This window comes from Brachionichthys hirsutus, chromosome 7 (genome assembly GCF_040956055.1).
Source record: "Brachionichthys hirsutus isolate HB-005 chromosome 7, CSIRO-AGI_Bhir_v1, whole genome shotgun sequence".
Classification (NCBI taxonomy): domain Eukaryota; kingdom Metazoa; phylum Chordata; class Actinopteri; order Lophiiformes; family Brachionichthyidae; genus Brachionichthys; species Brachionichthys hirsutus.
In genome coordinates this window covers 15,513,818-15,538,542 of record NC_090903.1, presented here as the reverse complement: position 1 = coordinate 15,538,542, position 24,725 = coordinate 15,513,818, and the positions used below count along the sequence as shown (strand labels likewise).

At 52.7% G+C, this 24,725-nt stretch overlaps 4 protein-coding genes and 1 long non-coding RNA gene across 6 annotated transcripts in view; 2 read left to right on the top strand and 3 right to left on the bottom strand.

Moving 5' to 3' along the window:
• Positions 1 to 736: 736 nt before the first annotated feature.
• Positions 737 to 3,047, bottom strand: LOC137895797 (uncharacterized). The gene is made up of 3 exons (XR_011105562.1): positions 2,949 to 3,047; positions 1,683 to 1,811; positions 737 to 746 (listed from the first exon to the last, which is right to left on the bottom strand). It is a non-coding gene; the product is annotated as an uncharacterized lncRNA (long non-coding RNA).
• On the top strand, positions 3,043 to 9,199 carry pygb (phosphorylase, glycogen; brain). Its single transcript, XM_068741305.1, has 20 exons — positions 3,043 to 3,407; positions 3,882 to 3,983; positions 4,051 to 4,129; positions 4,452 to 4,555; positions 4,631 to 4,762; positions 4,949 to 5,060; positions 5,207 to 5,289; positions 5,379 to 5,522; positions 5,658 to 5,750; positions 5,829 to 5,975; positions 6,049 to 6,212; positions 6,284 to 6,398; positions 6,489 to 6,590; positions 6,733 to 6,880; positions 6,979 to 7,037; positions 7,124 to 7,265; positions 7,390 to 7,597; positions 7,784 to 7,918; positions 8,415 to 8,481; positions 8,681 to 9,199. Exons 1-20 carry the CDS (start codon positions 3,165 to 3,167, stop codon positions 8,843 to 8,845), a joined length of 2,544 nt encoding a protein of 847 aa, XP_068597406.1. The 5' UTR covers positions 3,043 to 3,164; the 3' UTR covers positions 8,846 to 9,199.
• A 2-nt stretch (positions 9,200 to 9,201) lies between these two features.
• abhd12 (abhydrolase domain containing 12, lysophospholipase) lies at positions 9,202 to 14,385 on the bottom strand. The gene is made up of 14 exons (XM_068741306.1): positions 14,336 to 14,385; positions 13,323 to 13,476; positions 11,368 to 11,489; positions 11,189 to 11,294; positions 10,977 to 11,096; positions 10,872 to 10,902; positions 10,747 to 10,792; positions 10,496 to 10,628; positions 10,351 to 10,388; positions 10,194 to 10,273; positions 10,026 to 10,108; positions 9,777 to 9,855; positions 9,570 to 9,697; positions 9,202 to 9,488 (listed from the first exon to the last, which is right to left on the bottom strand). Exons 2-14 carry the CDS (start codon positions 13,472 to 13,474, stop codon positions 9,437 to 9,439), a joined length of 1,170 nt encoding a protein of 389 aa, XP_068597407.1. The 5' UTR covers positions 13,475 to 13,476; positions 14,336 to 14,385; the 3' UTR covers positions 9,202 to 9,436.
• A 260-nt stretch (positions 14,386 to 14,645) lies between these two features.
• Positions 14,646 to 15,935, top strand: gins1 (GINS complex subunit 1 (Psf1 homolog)). 2 transcript variants are annotated; one of them, XM_068741408.1, is made up of 7 exons: positions 14,646 to 14,825; positions 14,973 to 15,037; positions 15,107 to 15,205; positions 15,288 to 15,378; positions 15,445 to 15,561; positions 15,648 to 15,722; positions 15,801 to 15,935. In XM_068741408.1, exons 1-7 carry the CDS (start codon positions 14,751 to 14,753, stop codon positions 15,867 to 15,869), a joined length of 591 nt encoding a protein of 196 aa, XP_068597509.1. In that variant the 5' UTR covers positions 14,646 to 14,750; the 3' UTR covers positions 15,870 to 15,935. The 2 variants fall into 2 exon arrangements, with proteins under 2 accessions (XP_068597509.1, XP_068597508.1); XM_068741407.1 differs by lacking the exon at positions 15,801 to 15,935 and having other exon boundaries at positions 15,288 to 15,561; positions 15,648 to 15,752.
• A 746-nt stretch (positions 15,936 to 16,681) lies between these two features.
• Positions 16,682 to 24,725, bottom strand: part of ninl (ninein-like) — a 13,017-nt gene continuing 4,973 nt past the window's right edge. The window contains exons 12-30 of the mRNA XM_068741196.1: positions 24,577 to 24,663; positions 24,210 to 24,345; positions 23,189 to 23,257; positions 22,706 to 22,830; positions 22,542 to 22,622; positions 22,287 to 22,420; positions 22,081 to 22,218; positions 20,448 to 21,413; positions 19,718 to 19,822; positions 19,234 to 19,303; positions 18,980 to 19,147; positions 18,796 to 18,891; positions 18,400 to 18,513; positions 18,113 to 18,247; positions 17,885 to 18,025; positions 17,682 to 17,807; positions 17,437 to 17,604; positions 17,181 to 17,294; positions 16,682 to 17,104 (exon numbers count right to left, since the gene is read on the bottom strand). Coding sequence (XP_068597297.1) covers positions 16,913 to 17,104; positions 17,181 to 17,294; positions 17,437 to 17,604; positions 17,682 to 17,807; positions 17,885 to 18,025; positions 18,113 to 18,247; positions 18,400 to 18,513; positions 18,796 to 18,891; positions 18,980 to 19,147; positions 19,234 to 19,303; positions 19,718 to 19,822; positions 20,448 to 21,413; positions 22,081 to 22,218; positions 22,287 to 22,420; positions 22,542 to 22,622; positions 22,706 to 22,830; positions 23,189 to 23,257; positions 24,210 to 24,345; positions 24,577 to 24,663 — 3,165 coding nt within the window. The 3' untranslated portion in view covers positions 16,682 to 16,912. The remainder of the gene's footprint in view (positions 17,105 to 17,180; positions 17,295 to 17,436; positions 17,605 to 17,681; positions 17,808 to 17,884; positions 18,026 to 18,112; positions 18,248 to 18,399; positions 18,514 to 18,795; positions 18,892 to 18,979; positions 19,148 to 19,233; positions 19,304 to 19,717; positions 19,823 to 20,447; positions 21,414 to 22,080; positions 22,219 to 22,286; positions 22,421 to 22,541; positions 22,623 to 22,705; positions 22,831 to 23,188; positions 23,258 to 24,209; positions 24,346 to 24,576; positions 24,664 to 24,725) is intronic.

Below are 24,725 nucleotides of genomic sequence, written 5' to 3'. Positions count from 1 at the left end.
TCTGAAGGTCTCGGGCGGATAGTACTTGCCACTGGTACTATGAAATCCGCCTGGCAACACAAGCTAGCTGAATTCTGATTGGATAAAAACTCTCACCTAAAAATACATCACTGGAATATAATATGACATGAATGTGAAGAATATATATATATATACATAAATTTAAATTGATTTTATCATAAATATGATCATGTATTCTTGATTTCTGGTTATGTTAGGCAAGCAGAGAAGGCCTTGCAGGCCCTGACCGCCCGCCACTGCTTTAACCCGCGTGTTACGTCTGGACATCGTCTTCCATTTCAGAAACGGGTCAGAAGCTTCCCCTGGGTCGGCACATGGCCAAAACACGAAGACAACTAATGAGGCTGACGAATAGTTGAAAAACTTTATTGTGTAAATGTCCCTCAATGAAACCAGAAATCAATCAGGTAAACAAACACCTGTTGCTTCGCTGTGACATCACAGCTGCCCAGCAGGAAGGAAGCAGAGGATGCACCTGAACCCAGTAGAAACGCCTGCAGAACAGTGACCGGCTCCGACGGCCGCACCGGAGGCAGGAAGAAGGGGGAAGAGGCGGAGCCTCGGAGGAAGGCGGAGCCTCAGAGGTAGGCTTTGCACCACTCCGTTAGACAATTACTGCACTTCTTAGCCTGACGGGAGTTGGCGCCGCTAGCATCCTGCAGCCAATCGGTGAACATCTCCACGTCTTTCTTCAGCAGCAGGAACTGACCGAGAACCGCGTAGGCCTGAAGTACACACAGTAAAAACACACGGAAAATACATGAAGTACAGGCAGTAAAAACACACAGACCATACATGAAGTACACGCAGTAAAAACACACAGACAATACATGAAGTACAGGCAGTAAAAACGCACAGACCATACATGAAGTACACGCAGTAAAAACACACAAACCATACATGAAGTACACGCAGTAAAAACACACGGAAAATACATGAAGTACAGGCAGTAAAAACACACAGACCATACATGAAGTACACGCAGTAAAAACACACAGACAATACATGAAGTACAGGCAGTAAAAACGCACAAGACCATACATGAAGTACACGCAGTAAAAACACACAAACCATACATGAAGTACACGCAGTAAAAACACACGGAAAATACATGAAGTACAGGCAGTAAAAACACACAGACCATACATGAAGTACACGCAGTAAAAACACACAGACAATACATGAAGTACAGGCAGTAAAAACACACAGACCATACATGAAGTACACGCAGTAAAAACACACAGACAATACATGAAGTACAGGCAGTAAAAACGCACAGACCATACATGAAGTACACGCAGTAAAAACACACAAACCATACATGAAGTACACGCAGTAAAAACACACGGAAAATACATGAAGTACAGGCAGTAAAAACACACAGACCATACATGAAGTACACACAGCAAAAACACAGACAATACATAAAGTACACACAGTAAAAACACACAAACCATACATGAAGTGCACGCAGTAAAAACACACAGACCATACATGAAGTACAGGCAGTAAAAACACACAGACCATACACGAAGTACACGCAGTAAAACCACACAGACCATACGTGAAGTACACGCAGTAAAAGCAGACAGAAACCATGTATTTCTGTGTATTTTCCAGCTGCCACCGCCCGCCGGTAGGAGGCGCTGTTTGCTGCTGACCTTGTCGAAGCCTTTGTGTTCCAGCTTCCTCCCCAGAGTTTCTCCGATCTCCGACAGAGTCCTCACCGACTTGTCTCCTATCGGCTCACGGATGAAGTTCCGGTGCTTCCGAGTTGCGGTCGACACCTGCTGGAAGACCGGAACGCCACAAGTGAAGCTCACCTGCCGCTGACGTCATTAAAGAAACAAGCAAGACGTTACCTGGATAGAGGAGCCCGTTTCACGGGCTGAAGGAAGCTAACACACTAAACATTAGCGTGTTAGGGGGCGGGTCGGGCGGATGGTCGCTGCACCAAGATGAAACGCACCCTAACCGCCACGTGACCGTTACCGGCAGCCGGTGTTGGGGAAAGTAACTAAAGTAACTAGTAACTTAAAGTAATATTACTTTATACCAGTAACGAGTAGTGTAACGAATTCCTTTTTCATTCCTTTTGTTTAGTCTCATCATGTCGTGTGCTGATCCACATCGGGGAGGAATTCTCTGATCGGATTGATCACTGTGCTGTGGGCGTGGTCGGGCCACACCCAACACTTGTGAGGCAGGAAATAAAAGTTGATTGTGAGATTGTGACTTGGCTGGAGTTTTATTTTGCTTTTCCTTATTAAAATATGATGAAATAATGAAATCGGTTCATTCTTTTTGAATAACAGATTCTTCATCCATTCCATTATCATGTCGCTCCTTCATTTGGCACATCTCTGTTCCATGATCCGAAATATTTAATTACATTTTTACAATTTCATTAGACCACGGAGGACCAAAACCGTCACAATTAAAAATAAATATAAAAGGGGGGGAGATATAGATGAACAGTTAACATTTTTTGCAGCATGAAAAATATAATAAAAGAGCATTATTAAGTATTTATTGAACTTAAATTATATTGATTACGTATTTATTTCCACATATATTTTCAATTTGTAAATCTTGTTTTATATTTTTGTATTTCTATGGACTGTTTTTTATTTATTGATATTTATTTTTAATTTTTGGTCCTCCATACTCGACTCTTCCTCAAACTCAACTTTGACCTTCTTCTTCCGTGTTCGGCGGAGGAAGCCGGTTGAACCCGTTTATTCTTCCTCATACTTTCAGCCGCTTCTCTCTCTGAGCTATAATCGCTTTTCTGATCTGCGTCACAGTTTCTCGACTATTCCGCTCTTTGTTTTCAGCTCTTTTGGTTTTCACATTTCAAAATGGGCGTGTAGAACAAGCTAATTAGCTTGTTAGCTAGAAGGCAACTTATTAGCTAATTAGCTTACCAGCTAATTAGCTCATCGTTTGTCTTATCAGATCTTTGTTAGCTGTTCCGCTTATTGCCCCGCCCCCTGGCTCACTCGAGCCCCGCCCCTCAAACGAACCCCACAGTTGAAGTTTTCCGAGTGGGCGTGGCCGCGCTGTCTTCCTTCTCTCTCCGGCTCGTCTCCGTTCCCGTCCCGCCGCCCTGCAGCGACTTCTTCCCGGTGGTTTCCGACAGAATGGCCGCGCCGCTCACCGACCAGGAGAAACGCAGGCAGATCAGCGTGCGGGGCGTCGCCGGGCTCGGTGACGTCCCCGGGATCAAGCAGAGCTTCAACCAACACCTTCACTACACGGTGGTGAAGGACCGGAACGTGGCGACTCCCCGGGACTACTACCTGGCCCTGGCCCACACCGTCCGGGACTACCTGGTGGGCCGCTGGATCCGGACGCAGCAGTACTACTACGAGAAAGACCCCAAGGTGAGGGGGTGACGTCACAGTAGCTCCGACGACGTAGAAGCGAAGCGATGACGCTTTTGATTCATTAAGAAAATCAGGTTTTAAACAGGTAAACAAGCAAATATTTTATTCAAATAGTCTTCCTTGATTCGGGAGGAAGAGGAGGACGGGTTCTAAACGTTCGGTTCGTGCTCCTCTCATCCCGGAGGTGAGACGGGGACGGAACCGACGATCTGCTGCAGCTCCGCCAGAGGGCGCTGAAGCGCGCCAAAAGAACCGTTTCCTGCTTCAATAAAAGTTTTATTTTAGTTTGTGTTAATAAAGATCTGATTACATGATAATAAATATAGTTTAAATATTATAGTTCTTGCATTTGGACATTAAGATGTTCTGGTAAATTCCATAAAGAAGCTTTTTAGAATTTGAGCAGAGCTAAGCTCTTGATGCTACGCTCATGCTAAAGCTACGTGCTATGCTAATCTGCTGTGTGTCCAGAGGGTCTATTATCTGTCTCTGGAGTTCTACATGGGCAGAACCCTCCAGAACACCATGATCAACCTGGGCCTGCAGGACGCCTGCGACGAGGCGCTCTACCAGGTACCGCCCGCCTGCCGGATCACCCGTCTGCCTGACCGCCTGTCTGACCGCCTGTCTGTCTGTGCAGTTGGGTCTGGACATTGAGGAGCTGGAGGAGATCGAGATGGACGCCGGCCTGGGGAACGGTGGACTGGGACGGCTGGCAGGTACTCGGTCCCGGTGGAGGACGATGGCTGCTAGCGATCGCTGCTATCGATAGCAGCGATCGATCGCTGCTATCGATCGCTCGCTATCGATCGCTGCTGTCGATCGCTCGCTATCGATCGCTGCTATCGATCGCTGCTATCGATCGCTTGCTATCGATCGCTGCTATCGATCGCTCGCTATCGATCGCTGCTATCGATGGCTCGCTATCGATCGCTGCTATCGATCGCTGCTATCGATCGCTCGCTATCGATCGCTGCTATCGATCGCTCGCTATCGATCGCTGCTATCGATGGCTCGCTAACGGGCCGCCTGTCTCTGCAGCGTGTTTCCTGGACTCCATGGCAACCCTCGGTCTGGCGGCGTACGGTTACGGCATCCGCTACGAGTTCGGCATCTTCAACCAGAAGATCCGCCGCGGGTGGCAGGTACCGACCGACCGCCGCGCCGGCGCCCAGGAACGCGTGATTGGCTAATGTGTTGCTCCGCCCCCCCCCCCTCAGGAAGAAGAGGCAGATGATTGGCTGAGGTATGGCAACCCGTGGGAGAAGGCGCGGCCGGAGTACATGCTGCCGGTTCACTTCTACGGCCGCGTGGAAAACACGGAGAACGGAGTGAAGTGGGTCGACACGCAGGTCGGACGCCGCTCGGCTGTTTATCAAGTACGTGTGCTGCTAGTGGTACACTGTGTGTGTGTGTGTGCGTGTGTGTGCGTGTGCGTGCGTGTGCGTGTGTGTGTGTGTGCGTGTGTGTGTGCGTGTGTGTGTGTGTGCGTGTGTGTGCGCGTGTGTGTGCGCGTGTGTGTGCGTGTGTGTGCGCAGGTGGTGTTGGCAATGCCCTATGACACTCCAGTTCCTGGTTACCATAACAACACTGTCAACACCATGAGGCTGTGGTCAGCTAAAGCTCCGAAGGACTTCAAACTGCAAAACTGTACGTGTGATCTTCGTCTTCATCTTCGTCTTCATCGGGGCTCCTGTTGGTTCTGTGCTAATAGAATAGCATGTCCTTCAGTCTAGCTTAGCATTAGCGTCCTTCAGTCTAGCCTAGCATTAGCATTCTCCCCCCCCCCCCCCCAGTTAACGTTGGAGATTACATTGAAGCCGTTCTGGACCGGAACATCGCGGAGAACATCTCCAGAGTCCTCTACCCCAACGACAACGTGAGTACACCTCTGAGGTACACCGTGTGAGTACCGCTGTAGTTTTTATATGAAGTACTCCAGGGACTGATTTTGCAGTATTTGTGTAGTTCTTCGAGGGGAAAGAACTGCGTCTGAAGCAGGAGTACTTCGTGGTGGCGGCCACGCTACAGGACATCGTCCGCAGGTTCAAATCGCCCAAGTTCGGCTGCAGGGACTCGCTGAGGACGTCCTTCGACCCGTTTCCTGACAAGGTGAGAAAATGTCCCCCGGTACTCCAGTTCAGGTCCAGAAGTACAAGAAGAATAAAATGGTTCTCACGGGAAGTGTCAGCGTTCGTGGGGTTCCGGCGCCGCTCAACGGGTTCTGGTTCTGGTTCTGGTGTCCAGGTGGCGATCCAGCTGAACGACACCCACCCGGCTCTGGCCATCCCTGAGCTGATGAGGATCCTGCTGGACACAGAGCAGCTGGACTGGGACAAGGTGTGTCCTCGCGGCGTTTGTCCCGACAGCTGGCGCCGCGCATGAAGACGAGACACAAAGTGGACTCTGTCTGTCCAGGCGTGGGACATCACCTGCCGGACCTGCGCCTACACCAACCACACGGTGCTGCCGGAGGCGCTGGAGCGGTGGCCGGTCTTCCTGTTCGAGCAGCTGCTGCCCCGACACCTGAGCCTCATCTACGAGATCAACCGGAGACACCTGGACGTGAGAGTCCTCCGGTCTCTGTCCGTCCCCCGCCGGACGCTTCCCGTCTCTGATCCGTGTCCGTGTCTCTCAGCGGGTTGCGGCCCTTTTCCCAGGAGACACGGGGCGCCTGCGTCGGATGTCCCTGATCGAGGAGGGCGAGCCCAAACGGATCAACATGGCTCACCTGTGCGTGGTCGGATCCCACGCCGTCAACGGCGTCGCTCAGATCCACTCGGAGCTCGTCAAGACGACGGTGTAAGACGGCGGAGGGAGCCCGGACACGACGGGGGGGGGGGGGACACGCTAACGACGTCTTCCTGCTGCAGGTTCAAAGACTTCTACGAAGTGGATCCAGACAAGTTCCAGAACAAAACCAACGGCGTGACCCCCCGGCGCTGGCTGCGCCTGTGCAACCCCGGCCTCTACGACGTCATCGCCGAGGTGAGCGCCGCGCGGCGACGCCGGCCCTCGGACAAAGACGTCGTCTCGTGGATCGATCGAGTCGTTGATCGTCTCTGAAATGTCCTGCAGAGGATTGGACACGATTTCCTGACTGACCTCCAGCAGCTCCGAAGAATCGTCCAGTACGTCGACGACGAGGCGTTCATCAGGGACGTGGCTCGCGTCAAACAGGTCTGTCCCCCCAGTCTGGTCCAGGTCTGTCCCCCCAGTCTGGTCCAAGTCTGTCCCCCCAGTCTGGTCCAAGTCTGTCCCCCCAGTCTGGTCCAGGTCTGTCCCCCGGTCTGTCCCCGGTCTGACCAGTGTCTCTTGCCAGGAGAACAAGCTGAAGCTGGCGTCCTTCCTGGAACAGCAGAGTCATGTGACCTTGAACCGGGACTCCATCTTTGACCTCCAGGTGAAGCGGATCCACGAGTACAAGAGGCAGCTGCTCAACTGTCTCCACGCCGTCACGCTCTACAACCGTAAGACCAACCGGCCCACCGATGTTCAATACCGGAGCCGCCGAGCGCTCCAGCCGTATTGATCTCTGATCCGATTACTGGACTCCGTCTGCTTTCAGGAATCAAAATGGATCCCAGCGGAGACTTCGTCCCCAGGACGGTGATGATCGGAGGAAAGGTCCTGCCTCCCGTCGTCCGGAGCGTAGCGAGACCTCCGTGGCGTGCAGCGAGTGACTCCTCCTCCTCCTCCTCCTCCTCCTGCAGGCGGCTCCGGGTTACCACGTGGCCAAAGTGATCATCAAACTGATCACCTCCGTGGGCGACGTGATCAATAACGACCCGGCGGTGGGAGGCAAGCTGAAAGTGATCTTCTTGGAGAACTACAGAGTGTCTCTGGCGGAGCGAGGTGAGGACGAGGGGACGGGGGGACGGGGGGGGGGGGGGGACTGATCGGAATCATCTGCTCCATGCGTCACGGATCAATAACGGATCAATAGCGGATCAATAACGGCATGGACGGTTCTCCCCAGTCATCCCGGCAGCCGACCTGTCGGAGCAGATCTCCCTGGCGGGAACCGAGGCTTCTGGGACGGGGAACATGAAGTTCATGCTGAACGGAGCGCTGACCATCGGCACGCTGGACGGCGCCACGGTGGAGATGGCCGAGGAGGCGGGGCTTCACAACCTCTTCATCTTCGGCATGAAGCTCGCCGAAGTCCACGACCTGGACATGAAGGGGTGGGCTCTGCTTACATCACTTCCTGCCCGCGGCGTGACGATTTGTGACACATTTTAGAGCAGCGTTCATCAAAGATCCGGTTCATTGATTACGACTCTCAGAAGTCGGACTGTCCTTGAAGGCAGCAGGCTTGAGACGTCCCGCCTGAGGACAGACTCTCTTGACGTCCAGTTTTCCTCTTGCAGCTACGACGCCAACGAGTTCTACGAGCGGATTCCAGAGCTGAGAAGAGCAGTGGACCAAATCCGGGACGGATTCTTCAGTCCGACGGAACCGGATCTGTTCCGGGACCTGGTCAACACGCTGCTGAGTCACGACAGGTGAGCGCCGCACCTTCAGGACGGCCATGCTAGCTAACGGCAACCCGATGATGGGGCTGCACACGTGCTAATGTTAGCTTTAGTACTGCCTGCACACGTGCTAATGTTAGCTTTAGCGCTGGCTGCGCACGTGCTAATGTTAGCTTTAGCGCTACCTGCAGGCGTGCTAATGTTAGCTTTAGCGCTACCTGCAGGCGTGCTAATGTTAGCTTTAGCGCTACCTGCAGGCGTGCTAATGTTAGCTTTAGCGCTACCTGCAGGCGTGCTAATGTTAGCTTTAGCGCTACCTGCAGGCGTGCTAATGTTAGCCTTAGCGCTACCTGCAGGCGTGCTAATGTTAGCCTTAGCGCTACCTGCAGGCGTGCTAATGTCAGCTTTAGCATGGGTTCTGGTTCGGGTCCGGCTGGAGGACCAGATCGGCTCCTCGGGCTCAGCTTCGTTCCTCGCCGTCGTTTCGCTTTCGTAGTTTCACTTCTTCTTTTCTGCCTCGTTTCAGGTTCAAGGTGTTCGCAGACTTCGAGGACTACATCAGGTGTCAGGACCGAGTCGGCGAGCTTTACAAGGTACCGGCAAATACCGCAACGCTTGAACGCCACTCAGGAGAACGATCCATTTCAACGCAGTCCTAACCCAGTTTATAAGTACTACAATACCCATGAGCCTCAGCTGAGTCAAAGACCGAACTGCTTTAAATGTGATTGGAGGTTTGAGTTGTCCAATAGGATTCTTTGTTTTGTTTTACACGTTCTTATTCCCCTTTAGAACCCCAGAGAGTGGACCAAGATGGTAATCCGCAACATCGCCGCGGCCGGTAAATTCTCCAGCGACCGGACCATCGGCGACTACGCCCGCGAAATCTGGGGGGTCAAACTGTCGGACGTGAAGATCCCACCGCCCAACGAGCCGCTGTTCGACGGGCGGACCTGACGATCAGTCGGAGGAACCGTTCACCAGGAAGTTAGCTAGCAGCTAAATGTTAGCCTCCTCCAGTATAAAGATTTGATTTCTAATAACTGACTAAAGTAACTTTACTTTGACTCATGCAGTAAAGCTTTGGAAATCAATACTCTTGTATTCTGCTGAAAACGTTCTTTCATTTTGTTTTTTAGTTCTTCCTGCTTTAACTTTGGGGTTAAGAAATGTTCCTCTTGTATCATAGTTGGTGCTGCGTTCAAATCACCTGGGATTAATGGCTATCGGTAAATTAAAATCTGTTTTTTACTTTGTCTGTTAAACTTGTATTAACACTTTGATTTGCATTAAACAAAACCAACAAATTAAACAGGAAATATTCATTTTTAATTCAAGTTGTAACAGGCCTTCAAAAAAAACTAAAGAAACCGAAGAAGTCAAAGGAAACAAACAAAAGAAAAGAAAAGAATCCAGATTGTTCCCTCGTTCTCGTTCTTCACCTTTGCCCTACGGAACCCGGACCCGCCGACATCAGACCGAATTCCCGGCGGCGGCGTGACGGGAATGCGAAGCGAGGAAGGAATGAGGCGTTTGTGTGTCGTCCGTTCACGGAGTGTTTGGTTGCGTGTCGTCATGCCGAGCCGACCCGAAGAAATCGCTGCAACAGAAAACGGAATCGTCTGAATTTGTTTGTTTGTCTCCACCCCCCACCAGAAGGCGTGGCCTATCGCCTGCGTACCTGAGGATGTTTGGCAGCTCTGGGCTCCTGTAGATGAACTTGTGCTTGTATCCCAGCGAGGACGAGAACGGGACAAAGTGAACCATGTGACCGCTGAGGCTCTTGGACTGAGACGCCAAGCTGTACAGCTGCAGGAAGAGGCGGAGTTAGGATCGCTTTATTGCGGTATTGATCTGCTGATCGATCAGCTGTGAGGAGAGCGGTTACCTTTTTGCCCAGGTGGAAAGGAACCACGCCGTCGTCCTCGGCGTGGAGGATCAACAGAGGACAGGAGATGTGATTGACGCTGGAGACAAACGCAGTAAAGGATGCATTCAGGGACGTCGGACACAACGGCGTTACGTCACGAGTTCGCTGAGACTACAAAAGAAAGTTCCTGATTTGTCCTCGGACTCGTGAGATCCCCGGGAGTCTGCGGAGACTAAAAGGTCAGAGGTCAGCGCTGAGGTTACCTACTTCTCATCGCTGGCAAAGCGGATGTTGTTGTCTGTGATGGAGTCCAGGAAGAACCAATCAAAGCCAGGCAGGTGTCTGTACACCTGAGACACACGCGCACGCACACACACACACACACTGAGTCACCACGAACACGCGACACACATCAAGCTGAAGGGGGTGCGTTACCATGGAGAAGGGGTGACTCCTGGCCTCCTCTCTGATGTTTGTGAATGGAGACTCTAAAATCAGAGCATGAGGTGGAGTCCCTGAACATCACAAGAAAATATGTTAAAACACACACGAATATTGCTGTGTGTGTGTGTGTGCGTGTGTGCACGTGTACCTCTGTCACACAGCCGTCTGACCAGGTTAGTGGCGACTCTGAAAAACCAACGATCGGATTTAAACAGGACCTCAGTGTGCGTGTGTGTTCAATGTGTGCGTGCGTGTTCAATGTGCGTGTGTGTGTGCGTGTGTGTGCGCGTTACCCCGTCCCCAGAGAATGTCCCCACACGTAAAGAGCCGTTTTGTCTTCCAGTCTCTGTTTCAGCCAATCGTACAGGAAGACGGCGTCTGACGTCATCGCCCTCTCTGAAGGCGAGCCGTCCGAGTCGCCCCACCCTGCGTGCGCACACACACACACACACACGCACACGCACACGCACACGCACACACACGCGCACGGTTAGTGTGAGGGATTCAAGGTGAAGGTCGTGTGACTCCTCTCTCTCTCTCTCACCTCTGTAGTCGAACGTGACGATGTGGTAGCCGGAAGAACTGAGGACCTAAAAGAAGACAGCCGGGAGTCATCGGCCCTCTAGTGGTCAGTGAATGCATCGCAGCATGACAGTCATCAATCTTTACCTTGTACAGCTCCACTCTGTGGTCTCCGCCTCTGCACAGAAACAAACAGGTCAAAGATCACACACAGTGTGTGTGTGTGTGTGTGTGCGCGCACGGGGGGTGCACCTGGTTCCTGCGTTTCCATGGAGATAGAGCACGACCGGGTGGGCGGAGCTAAACATGGACTGGTACCAATCCCCTTGTTTCCCCTGAGCTGCTCTCCACATGCGAGCAGGAACTGTGTGCCTGAAACACAGAGGCCACGTTACCCATGATGCACCTGTGTTGCACACCTGCACGCAGCAGGGCGGGGACTCAGGCGGAGGCGGGGACTTTACCAGACTCCGATCTTCTGTCCTCCCTCGGGCTCCAGGTAGAAGTTGTGTGTGTGGTTCAGTCCCTGGTCCAGGGGCCGCTTCAGGTCGATGAAGAGCGGCACCCTCACTGTGGGGGGGGGAGAGACAGGTCACATGACCGTTGACTCACCATGATGAAGAGTAAAACTAGACTTTCTCACCGAAGTTGAGGAAGACGAGCTTCGCCTGGATGGACGGAAACAGTTTGATGATGAAGGGCACGGAGAGGTAGAAGACGAGCAGCCAGAGCAGGACCCTCCTCATCCTCCCCACCAGACTCAGCCTGCAGGGGGGGGTGTTGCTGCATTTACTGCAGCCTCTGGAGGACCCGCCGACCAGGTGGCGGGACGCAGGTAAGCGGAGCCGACGGTCACATGACCCGCGGGCGTGAATCATTCACGACTCTGGTCCCGCAGCCCGAGTGAGGCCGTTCGTCAAGTACTCGATGTACTACTACAGTATTATAGCAACGTTTACACGCAGCGTAGAATGGCTGCTACCAGTCGCTACGCTAAGCTACGCTGTTTGCAGTCGCTATGAACGCTAGCGTTAGCCCGCATCAGTCGTCAGACAACAAATCCATTTTTAAATCTTTAATAATTTAATAATTTTATGGTTTTATTATTTCAACGTGTTTTATTTGGACACTTTGATATAAATACATTGTGTTTAACAGAATTAACTTTTTAGTTCCGCTTCTCTCCAGATGGTGGTCGGTACGCAACGCTGTAGTTTTATGTGTACTTTTACCGTCAGTATGATTGAGGACCTAAGAGTACCTGAGAGTACCCGAGAGTACCTAAGAGTACCTGAGAGTACCCGAGAGTCCGTCATCAGTTCAACCAATGCGATCGGCTGAATGTCACGTATTCACGTTTCATTCTGTGAACACCTGCGGGTACTCTGGGAGATATTTACTCATGTACTGAAGTACTACTAGAAGGTATTTGTACTGTGTTGAAGACAGTTGCTGCGATGGCTGCCAGACGCTGACACGGAGAAAACACTTCTTCTTTCAGTATGAAAGTTGTCAGGACTCAAACCCATGACCTGCAGTGAGGTCACTTCCTGTGTGGGGTCTAAAAATAAAAGCGCTGATGCTTAAAATAAGAGCAGATTAAAGGCAGAGGCTGTTCCAGGATCCAGAGCAGGTCACAGAGACGCTGCAGTACTTTCAAGTACTGGCGGCGGAGGACGTACTTTGATCTGTACTTCAGTAAAAGTAAACAGAATTGTATTAAATGAAGTAGAAAAAATAAATCCAATATTGATCAGTGAGGTGAAAGACGCCTCCTGGAGATGAGCTAATGCTAGTTGCAGCTAATTCAGCCATGCTAACGAGGATGATGTAATCTCTCTATGCCCCTCCCTCAGGTATTGGAATACAGTACAATCAATACCAACAACCTTAGCTTAGCATAAAGACTGGAAACACAGAGGAAAAAAGCTAACTTAGCATAGCATAGCACCTTGAAGAGGAAATGTCATTCAGGTCTTTCTGGACTCTTGATTATTTTGGTGATAATGCCTAGCAACAGGAGCAACAGTTAGCTTATTTTAGCACAAAGACATTATTTTTGTCTCACATAGATTAGAAGCAGCTAGCTCAATGCTAACGGCAGCCTATCTGATCCGATCGAACTGTTGACTGGAACCAGTCGGACCAGTGCGATCACGTTTATCCAGCGTTAACCCAACATTATTCACCTTCGTGCTAATTTACAGAAAATATTTCAAACATTGTTTTTGGAATTTTATTTTATTTTATTTATTATAGAAGATTTAAAATGTTGAATTTTTAAATTGTGAATATTATGTTTCATTTCTTTTTAGCTTCTCGATTGGCCGTCTAAAGAATAAATATAAAGACATTATAGATATGATACATACAAAGAAAACAAGTGAGAACAATGGTTTATTTAAAAATGATAATAATAATAATAATTTAAACTGTTGCGTTTGGTGAAATAATTATTTTAAACTTGAAACATCCCCTCCGTTATATTTTTATTTTGCAGTTATATAATGTTTGTTTTAATATTTTTATTCCCGTTTATTTCTGCGCGTTGTTCGTTTCCCGGAGCAACGAACAGATAAACACGACCCGTCCCGGTACCTTCGGAACGGTTTGCCCATGTCCGCCTCCGTCCCGGCGCCGGTTCGGCCGGTTCGGCTCCCCGCTGCGGGCCCTGCTGCTCCCGGGTCGCTGTCCAGCAGAACGGTTCCGCCGTCGGGCTCCGCGGTCAGAGACTTATTCCGCTTTCGCATCACTGGAACGATAAAAACACGAAACGTTCACCGGCGGACGGACGAGCCGGTCCCCGCGGGCCTGTCGGCGGGGAGGACGTCGTTAGCTGGCCGGGGAATGGATCAATGACCGGCAGCGCCGCAGAGCCGCAGACCAACCCTCACCTGCGGCAGCCAATTAAACGACAGGACGCTGCCACGTGACGTCATTGTGCCGCCTCCACGGCCCCGGAGGAGCGGCGGAGAAACGAACACCAAAACAAAAGCAGCGCACGGAGCCTTTTATAACCCCGGAAACAACAAGCGTGTTATTATCTCACCTCTGACGTCACAGAGGAAAACGACCGAACCGAAAAGAAAACGAAGAAAAGAAAACTGTAAAAAAACAAACACATTAATGCGATGACGTTCAATAGAGCCGCATTGATCTGACCTTTACTCTACAGATACAATCTGAGAACAGACTTTTGTTCTGATACCAGGGATCCATCTTTAAAACAACACAAGGGGGTTATTAGTTCGAATACATTTACTCTGGTTCTGGTCCAACAGGTATTTCAGCGTAAAGATAAGTTACTAGATGAAAAGCACAATTAGTGAAAAGATGAGAAACGCTGCGAGCAAAAAAAGGCCGAACACGTGGAGGAACCTAATGATAAGGAAGTAAAGGTCGGTAGTTCGATTCCGTGACTTATCAGTGAACGTTCAAGATAAACAAAACTCGTTCACACAAAGTTCAAAGCAGCATATCTCTGCGGAAAACACGAGTAACTGAGTAAAGAAGGAATCAGCGGTCCTCTCGCTAACTCTAATTTACCTGACTCGTTTTTTATTATTTTAAAGCAGCATTCTTTCCGGTTTACGACACAAACAGTTATTTACCATTTCGACGCCTCACTTTGGTCTCTTTAACGAAGTGGCTGCTTCCAGAATCACGGGAAGGGCTCCGGCCTCTACTGCGCATGCGCCGTTCGCGAACAGGAAGTCCGCGGCGAGGCTACAACGACAAACCACAAGTTTGGTAAAAAAATAATAACATTTAAATAAAACACACGAACCCGCCAATGTGTCGTAAATAAAGCGGCTTCGCGTCATAAAGGTTTGCGTCAAGAATTAACTCTTTGTTTTTCTCCGTTTCCTTGTTTGCTCCATTGCGGCTTCCGTCCTTACGTCATCTTTCCACGTGATCACAACACGGAACTCATTTCGCCGCGAAACGGCGGACCTGCAGCTGCCCGGTTGAACAACGGGCCGTTCGGCCGCTTCCGCGTCCGCGTTCGCGTTTTACCGGCTCGGGATGTTCTGTGAGAAAGTTATCGAGCTGATCCGGGAACTTCACCGGATGGGCGACGGTCAGCTTCCGGCCTTTAACGTGAGTCCGTTAGCTACAGGCTAATGACGCAGCTAATAACGTAACCAATAAGGAGAACAACAGTGAAAGGAATTAAATCGATAAACACGTTTTAGCTGTTTAGAGGCGGTTCACGTGAAATAAACGGCGTCCCGCTCTCGTTCTCAGGAGGACGGCCTCCAGCAGGTCCTGCAGGAGATGGAAGGTCTCTACGAACAGAACCAGGCTGACGTGTGAGTCCCTGATTGGTCGGTCGGCCTCACGTCGCTTTGTGCCTTTTTAACGTCCGTCTTTCTCCCCAGGAACGAGGCAAAGGTCGAAGGTCGCTCGGACCTCATCCCCTCCATCAAGCTGCGTCACTGCTGCCTCCTGAGGAACCAGCGCTGCCTCGTCGCTTACCTGTAACCCACCTGTCCGCCGCCGCCGCGTCACATGACTCGCGTGTTCGCCATTTAAAACGGCGGCTCTCTCTCGTCCAATCAGATACGACCGGCTGCTGAGGATCACGGCTCTGCGCTGGGAGTACGGCAGCGTCCTGCCCGCCAACGTCCACTTCCACATGTGCGCGGAGGAGGTGAGCGTGACATCACGTCCCGTGGGCGTGGCCACCCCCGTAGCTGACTGTGCGTGCTGCGTTCAGGTGCAGTGGTTCGGCCGGTACAAGAAGTCTCTGGCGACCTTCATGCGGTCTCTGGGTGGAGACGAGGGTCTGGACATCACGCAGGACATGAAGCCCCCGAAGAGTCTCTACATCGAGGTGAGAGGACCGTCCCCGTCCCCGTCCCGCGAGGTACTTCTACCTCAGCGTCTGAAGTACTTTTACACAATGTACCTTTTTTCCAGGTGAGGTGTTTAAAGGATCACGGCGAGTTTGAGATCGAAGACGGAACCGTGATTCTGCTGAAGAAGAACAGTCAGGTCAGAACCGTAGCGCAGGAATGTCGGTGACATCATCGTGGGGGAGGAGCTTCATCGTCTCCACGTCTCCGTCCACAGCACTTCCTGCCGCGGTGGAAATGCGAGCAGCTGATTCGTCAGGGCGTCCTGGAGCACGTCATGTCCTGAGCGCGTCCCGGTCCGAGTGGAACGATCCGCTGGTGGAAGTTTTATCTTGTTTAATAAAAATACGTTTTCTAACCGTGTGATTCATTCAGAGCGAAATCCCTTCAGAAGACCCCGCCTCTAAACTAAGCCCCCATTATTCTCTGAAGACCCCGCCTCTAAACAAAGCCCCCATTATTCTCTGAAGGCCCCGCCTCTAAACGAGGCCCCCGTCACGCCCTGAAGACCCCGCCTCTAAACAAAGCCCCCATCGTTCTCTGAAGGCCCCGCCTCTAAACGAAGACCCCGCCTCTAAACTAAGCCCCCATTATTCTCTGAAGACCCCGCCTCTAAACTAAGCCCCCATTATTCTCTGAAGACCCCGCCTCTAAACAAAGCCCCCATTATTCTCTGAAGGCCCCGCCTCTAAACGAAGCCCCCATCGTTCTCTGAAGGCCCCGCCTCTAAACGAAGCCCCCCGTCACGCCCTGAAGACCCCGCCTCTAAATGAAACCCCCGTCACGCCCTGAAGACCCCGCCTCTAAATGAAACCCCCGTCACGCCCTGAAGACCCCGCCTCTAAATGAAACCCCCGTCACGCCCTGAAGACCCCGCCTCTAAATGAAACCCCCGTCACACTCTGAAGACCCCGCCCCTAAACGAAGCCCCCGGCGAGCGCCAGCTCGACAGTGAAGGACGTCGAAATCCCCGAAATGTGTTCCTGATCTTATTTTGAAAGTCGCTGTTCTTCATCTTCTCGGCTTCCGCCGCTGCCTTCAGGTACCGTCGGTCTTTCGGACGATCGTCCCGTTTGACTTCGGATCAAAGCAAACGCGTGAAAACAGATCGTTTAATGTAGTTTCACGTTCCATCGTCTGCGGCGGAACGAGCAGGAGGTCTCACTCTGAGGGACAATCTAAAAACTGAATTCACAAAAATAAAAGTCTCATTTTGACACAGTCCGAACGTCTCAGACGCTGAACACCCTGCTGGCTGGAATGCGTCGCGCTGGTCGGACTGCCTCAGTCTTCTTGCTAAGCTAACGTAGCTCGCCCCGCGTCCGGCGGCTACGTGCTGAGCGACACCTGGGCGATCTCCCTCAGCAGCCCGTTGAGGACGCGGACCTTGTCCTCCAGCAGGATGTTCTTCTTCTCCGCCTTTTTCTGCCGCTGCTCGGCGACCTGCAGCGCCGCCATCGCCTGCGAGTTCTCCGCGTGCAGATCCTTCAGCCTGGCGCCGCTCTCGGCGTTCTTCGCCAGCTGCGGAGACGGGCGACGCTTCGGTAAGAGACTGGCCAAAAGTACGCGGACGGATTGCGAAGCGGCCCGGGCCGACCTGATCTCTGAGCTGCTGCACCGTGTCCTGCAGGACCAGCCGGACCCCCTTCAGTTTGGTCTCCAGCTCCTCCATCCTCTGCTGCAGGGCGGACAGCGCCGTCTCGTACTGGCCCTGAACACAACACATTCCTCCGTGTACGAGCTGACGGCGCAGGGAACGCCGGGAAGTCCGTTGAAGCTAAGTCTGGCTAGCATGAAGCCATCCATTAAGGTAGAGGGGGGGGGGGGTTAGCATGTTGCTAACAGCCTGCTACCTGCTTCATGCTGATCTGGGAGCTGCTCTGCTGGGCCTGAAGTCTCAGCGTCTCCTCCAGCTGCTGACTCCTCCTCTGCTCCTCCAGCAGCCGGGCCTGCAGCAGCTCCACCTGCTCCTGCAGCTCCTGCAGCTCCCGGAGGCGCTGAGCCTGGACCGCCTGGACCGCCTGGACACACGGAGGCACTTTCAAACACGAGCTCTGAGCTCGGCGTCTCCGGCGGGTTCTTCCACCGTCCTCCCGACCTGGTCCTGAGCCCGCGTCCTCGACAACTCCACCTCACTGAGTTTGGTCTTCAGGTTCTGCTGCTCCTGGGCCAGTTCTTGGGCCAGTTCTTGGGCCGCCACACTCCGGACCTGCAGCTCTGCTAGCTAGAAAGGATCAGCAGCTTGAAACCCAGACGTCTGCAGACGCGCCGCTCGGCCGAAGCCCAAGGTCTGAGGGTTACCTCGTGTTGGAGCTCCTGGTTCTGGACTCTCAGCTTGTGGGTCTCCCCCTGCTCCTCCTGCTCCTCCTGCTCCTCCAGGGCCTGATGGAGCTCCTGCTTCTCCCTCATCAGCTTCTTGACGCTGGTCTCCAGCTCCTCCAGCTGTCAGACAGGACGATGACACGTCAGAGACCGGGAGACGGTCCGGCCCGGCCCCCTGACCCTCTAGAACACCCTTTCAGCACGGACCTTGTTCTGGGCCTGTTGCAGCGCCCCCTGCAGGTGTGTTACTTCCTGTTTGTTCTGATTGGCGGCGCGGAGGTCGGAGCGAAGCTGGTCGGCCTCCGCCTCCAGAGAGGTCAGCGCCCGCTGCAGCGCCGCCGCCTGAAAACCCGCAGGGAGGAAACGCGAGACGAGCTTCAAACTTTGCTCCTCTCTGTTTGACGACGATCCGGATCGCCGTGTGGACGGCGTAAACCCGGTCCGGAGCGGAACGAGCAGCTCGGAGGAGGTCTTCCCGTTTAGCCCGTCGGTACCTTGTTATTTCGGTCGTCGGCCTCTCCCTGTCGTTTCCTCTCGTCTTCCTCCAGGCGCCGCAGCTTCAGAGTCGCCCCGCTTAGCTCCGCCTCCAGCGCCGTCAGACGACCCAGCTGAGGAATGATGGAGTCGGTTTTAAAACATGACTATAGATAAATAGAATCGGACGTCGTGTTTTAGAACCGTTTTCTTTTCTCTCCTGAACAAAACTGATCCTGATGCTTTAAGCAATTTTAGACTAATTTCAAATCTAATTTGTTTTAATCTAAACCTTTTATTTTATTTTATCTGTATCTGCAGCGATAACATTTATCCGTCACAGCCTCAGTTCAAAGTGACCTGCTGGCGTTTGATCCGTTTCATCGCTACTTGATTTGACCAATGATGGCGGTTACCTGCTCCTTGTGGGAGGCGGCTTCCTTCTCCAGCTGCTGCTTCTCCTGCATCCAGGCCGCCTCCCGCTGCAGCGCTGCAACGCGCATCCGCTGCACCTGAAACCGCAGCCGGACGCTACGTTAGCGTAGCATCCGCACAGAAACAGGTGAAACGAGTCCGATAATGGCGACTCGCTTCGCTCACCTCGGATCCCGCCTCCTGTTGCTGCTCGGAGATCGCCGACAGGCGCTCGGTCAGCATCCGGACCGACTCCTGGTCTCCACGGAGACGGGCGCTGAGCTCGGCGTTGCTGTTGCTGAGCTGCAGGTTCCTGCCGCTCAGATCCAGAACCTCCTCGCGGTACCGGCCGTTCTGCAGCGACACGGAGGAGGAGGCGTTCAAGAGGGTTCGCTTCAAAGCAGACGCGTGAGGATCATCAGGAGGACGGGCGCCGTCACCTCCCTGTGGAGCCGCTCCTCCTCTTCTCTGCTCCTCTCGTGTTCTCCCTCCATCTCCTCCATTTTCCTCCTGACAGATCAAACGGTTTGTTTCCTTTACGTGAAACATCACTTCCACCGAGAAGCAGAGATGAGCCTCAAAGACCGAATCGTCTTCTCCAGAGAAGATCGTTGCTGCTGCTAGCGTTAGCTTAGCTCTCTCCCTAAAAACAGTATGCCAGCAGGATGTCCTCTGTAGGATGCTAGCTAACCCAGTCAGATGTGCAATGACTGAAGCTAATTTGGTCAACATTAGCTCCGCCCTCGAGGAGAGTCATTCTCTCAGGAGGTGCCTCAGGGCTCTGAATAAGGACCACTGCTTTGGAGCTTCTTTAAGCTAAATGTTAGCCGACACTCGCACGTTTCCATCCTGCCCGGAGGTCCAGCTTCCTCTCAGAACAATAATTACGTCCCACCTTGATGCTGATGAATAAAAAAAGCTAACCTCTTCTTGGCGACGTCTTCCTCCAGGTCCTGGACTTCCTGTTGCAGGACGCCGAGTCGCTCCTGAAGCGCTCCGTTCTCCGATCGGACCTCTTCCAGCTGCGCCCTGCCGACGGCCAACCAGAAACGGCTCATCATCTTGAGCTAGCCTCAGCAGCTCTTTGATTAGCAGATCGTGATAATAGGCTGAAATCGATTACGGACAGCTGTGATGATTGAAACGTTTCATCCCAGTTAATCTGGATTAGTCCTCAATCTGGATCATCCAACCGTCAAACCGTTTGTCCATGTGAGTTTCTATGCAGATGACACTCCATGTTCCCGTCCTAGCTTAAATGATTGCCTCCTGAAACTACAGTGGGCGTGGCTCTATGACATCACGCCACATGCAGCGGACGCTGCTTGGATTCAGGTGCGTCCACCTGCGCCTCCTGCCGGGTGCTACCCCCGAACGCCGTTACCGTAGCGACGGACGGCGCACCAACAGGACGACGTGATGGGAGAGAAGCGTGTTAGCGCAGCGACGGAATCTGCCATGCGCTCGTCATTCGGTTAGAGACGAGGTCGGAACAGACGGGTGGTGCAATGCATTGTGGGCATTCATTCCGTTAGTTCTTAATCCGAACGAGTCACACGATGCGGTTAGTGAGATGATGGCGGCGCTTTGAGGTTAGTGGTCACTCAGATCCGGTTTCAGGTCTCCGAGCTGGACCCATGCTCCACAAACAAACCTCGGGGGCCCGGCCGGGTCCGTCGCCTCCTCCAGGGCCAGAACCAGCGCCTCCAGCTCCACCAGCTGCTGCGCCATCCTCCTCTTCTCCTGCTCAAAGTTCTCCTCCGCCACCCTCAGCTGGAGCAGCACCCGCCCGGCCGGTTCCGGCTCCCCGTCCCTCAGCCGCCGGATGTCCCGGTGAAGCTTGTCCACCTCGCTGCTTTTGGAGTTGAGCCGTCCCCTGAGCTCCAGGACCAGGTCTGCGGTGTCGTTGAGCTGGAAGCTGATCTCCTTGAGGTGGTCTCTGAGCCCCGACGTCTCCTCCTCCATCTCGACGATCTGGGAGGACAGCTGGTCAGCCAGCCGGGCGTAGCTCCGGTTCTCCTGCCGCAGACGACGCAGCTCCTCCTCCTCCTGCTCCTCGTCTCGGTTAGCCCGGAGCTGGGACGTCCTCGTCCTGCTCCTGCCCAGCTCCTCGGAGACACCGTCCGGTTCCAAATGCAGAGTGTCCACAGCCACGGCTCGCTCCTTCAAGTCCTGGATCAGCTTGTCCCGGTCCGTCTTCAGATACTCCCGCTCAGTGGACACTGTGGAGAGACACTCCGCCCTGGTCCTCATGTCCTCCTGCAGACCGTCCAGCTGTGACCTCAGGGAGGAGACGGTTTGCTCGCTGGCCCGGAGTTGGTCCTGCTGCCGGATGAAGGCCTTGGACAGACGGCTGAAGTCATCGGCCACCGCCTCCCTGTCCCGGAGGACGCTGTCCCGGAGGACGCCGTCCGACACAGCCTGAAGGTTCCCCAGCTCCCCCTTGCGCTGCTCCTCCGTCCTGCAGATCCCGGTACGTCTCTCCTCACGCTGCAGCTCCTCCCAGAGTCCTCTCTGGTCCTGCAGCCGCTGGCGCTCCTGGTGGAGCTGGTGGAGGAGGCGGCGCCGACCGTCGGCATGCTCCTGCTTGATGTGGGAGAGCTGCTCCTCCGCCTCCTCCCTGCTCAGAGGGACGGAGCGGCTGAATAAAGACGCCGGAGACGAGCCGAGCTAAGATCTGACGGTTACACCATGAACAGGTGAGACAGGTGGACTCCGCCCCCTTCATTTAGGAGGGATGACTTCAGACCGGACAGACCAACCAGGAGGCGTCCTCAGGACAGAACTCCAGTGTGATAGAAATGTGGGGACGAAATGTCCCCAAAGAAGGAAACGCCTCCAACTCGTTCAGCATCTTCATCTTCATCTTCATCGCTCTGTCAGACCACAGCGGGGGTCAGGATCAATCCCAGACAGGAAGTCTGGAGGAACCGGCATGTTGTACCAGGTGTACTTTACGTATCTGCTGTAGTTTAAATACCGGGTGTAGTTTAAGTACCAGGCGTAGTTTAAGTACCAGGTGTAGTTTAAATACCGGGTGTAGTTTAAGTACCGGGTGTAGTTTAAGTACCAGGTGTAGTATAGGTACTGGGCGTCGTTGAAGTATCAGGTGTACTTTACGTATCTGCTGTAGTTTAAGTACCGGGCGTAGTTTAAGTACCGGGCGTAGTTTAAGTACCGGGCGTAGTTTAAGTACCAGGTGTAGTATAAGTACCGGGCGTAGCTGTGTAAATAAGGCGGGCTCTGCTCAGATCAGCTGTGACATCATCACGTTTAGCTCCACCCACCGGACCAGCATCACCTCCTGGTCCATCTTCAGCTTCAGCTCGGCCTCCAGCTGGTCCTTCTCAGCGCTCAGCTTCTGGACCAGGTTGCTGATCTCTCTGGCAAAGTTCTGCTCGAGCTCCGCCCGCTCCCACTGCATCCTGGGAAATCTCTGGATGTATGATACCCATCATTTTGTTGGTTGTGTCGGCAGCATCTTCTTCCTCACCTGCGCTCCCGCTCATGGCTCCACCCCCCCCCTCGTCCTCCGTTTGGGAGCTGCACGGCGTCCAGCGTCTCCTTCAGTTGCTTCACCTGCCGCTCCACCTGAGCTTTCTGTTCCTCCAGATCGCTGATCTCCAGCTGGCAGAAGGACACAGGGTGAAGATGTTAACCTACCCGCTTCGGTCTCATTCAGAGCTGGTAGTACTAGTAATACTAGTAGTATAAAAACACACGTCTGACGCGACGAGCTGCTCCTTACCTTGAAGGCCTGACCGATGTCTTTACGCTCCACCTCCATGCTCTGTCTCATCAGCTCCAGGCTGCGCTCATAGTAGTTCACCTGGAGGACGAAGGGGGCGGGCTTTCGTCTGCATTGGAGACCGACATTGTCCAATCACAGCTCTGCTTCGTGTGATGCGATACCTGCGTCTCCAGCTGGATGCGCAGCTGCTGAAGCTCCTGGTTGTGTTTCTGTTTCAGCTGCTCCAGAGCCAGTTCAGTCTGGATGCTGACGGCCGGACCAGAGACGCTGTCCAATGAGCAGAGAGCTGAGCAGGGGGCCAGCGTCCAATCAGAGGGAGCCAGCGTCCAATCAGAGGGGCCCAGCGTCCAATCAGAGGGAGCCAGCGTCCAATCAGAGAGAGCCAGCGTCCAATCAGAGGGAGCCAGCGTCCAATCAGAGGGAGCCAGCGTCCAATCAGAGGGAGCCAGCGTCCAATCAGAGGGAGCCAGCGTCCAATCAGAGGGACAGAGACAGATCATCAGCTCTTATTAATCATTACTGGATCAAAGGGAAATGAGACGACAGTCTGCGGCAGTGTCTGCTTGATAGATTGAAATCCGTCAGCCAATCAGATGCAGCCCCTCTCCTCATGACAGCCAATGGCTGTGGGTTGTGGTTCTCACCCGTTTTATCTGCCGGCTGCAGTTTCTTCCTGACCTGAGGAGTCGAGCTGCTCTTCATGTCCGACTCATCTGAACCTGGCAAACACAGAGACACTATAACACCTTATAACAGCTTATAACAGCTTATAACAGCCTATAACAGCCTATAACACCTTATAACACCTTATAACAGCTTATAACCGCTTATAACATGATACTAAAGAGGCAAACAGCCTTTTAAGACAATCTACAGACATAGACTCACGCTGAGACATGATGACAGGAACACGGGAACCTGCACACCTGGAGGAAGTGTGTGTGTGTGTGTGTGTGTGTGTGTGTGGTGGGCGTGTCCGTCTGACCAGATCGACAGAACAAACCTGCTCAGCAACCCCTGACAAAACCACGCTAAAGTCTTCGGCTGCTTCCTGTTTAATTTATTTAATATACAGCTGAGATTTTCTGTTTAAATCTGCTGAGTCAGGATCTGGGGGGGGGGGGGGGGCTCTGACATCAGGAACCGTTTTACAGGATTGAAATAGAAAAGATGAATGACTGTTGCAGTCCGCCTGTGACCTGTAGCCAATCACAGCGCCCCCATCTGTCAGAACCATGTCGCTGCACCCCAACAGACACGAGCTAATATTCACTCTCACAATAGGTTTACATGGACACATTTAATTGGATTAAAAACCTGATCGGAATAAAAATGCTTTGTGTACACGCCCACATCGGACCAGTCTGACCCGATCAAGATTCTATTCCGATCGAGAGGGGTGGCTTATACCAATGTTCCGGTACATTTTTTCCACATAAACGATTGATCGCTGGACTGAAGACAGATCATGTGACTTAACATGAAATCTGACTTTTTATTTTTTTCAGAAGTGAGAATCCTTTTTTTTTGCCTTGGACTTAAAATATGTCATTTGTGTAATTCAGATTTAAGTTCCTTTATGTTTCTGAACGAGAGACCAGTGAAACCCCCCCCCCCCCCACATAAATGCATGTTGCATGTTTAACGTCTAATCGTCATGGTTACCGCCGTCCGTCTCCGCACTGGCGGTCCAGCTCAGAGCGGCGGCGTCTCCTGCAGCTCGTCTGGACTTCCTGTTGCTCCTCTGACTCTTTAGCAGCTCCAGCTCTGAGTTCAGCTCATCGTTTCTGTCCTGCAGCTCCTGAATGCAACACACGCGCACGCACACACACACACACACACACACACACACACACACACACACACACGTTCAGGATCAGGACATGAATACACCCTGCATGTACTACATAGTAGTACAGCAGTATAAAGCAGTACATTTGCTTACAGCTTTACTTCAGACTGAAACATGAGGCGTTCAGGTGCACTAACAGAAGCCCGTTGTTTCCAGGTAAAGGTGGAGGCCGGCTCTTACCCGACGCCGCTGCTCGCAGGCCTCGACGATTTCAGAGACTCTCTCCTCGTGACTCGGGCCAGAAGCCGCCGGGTCCAAGATGGCGAACTGTCAAACACACGTTTGGGTCAAGCAACCAGGCAAAGGTCGTCTTCATCAGGGGCCGCGAC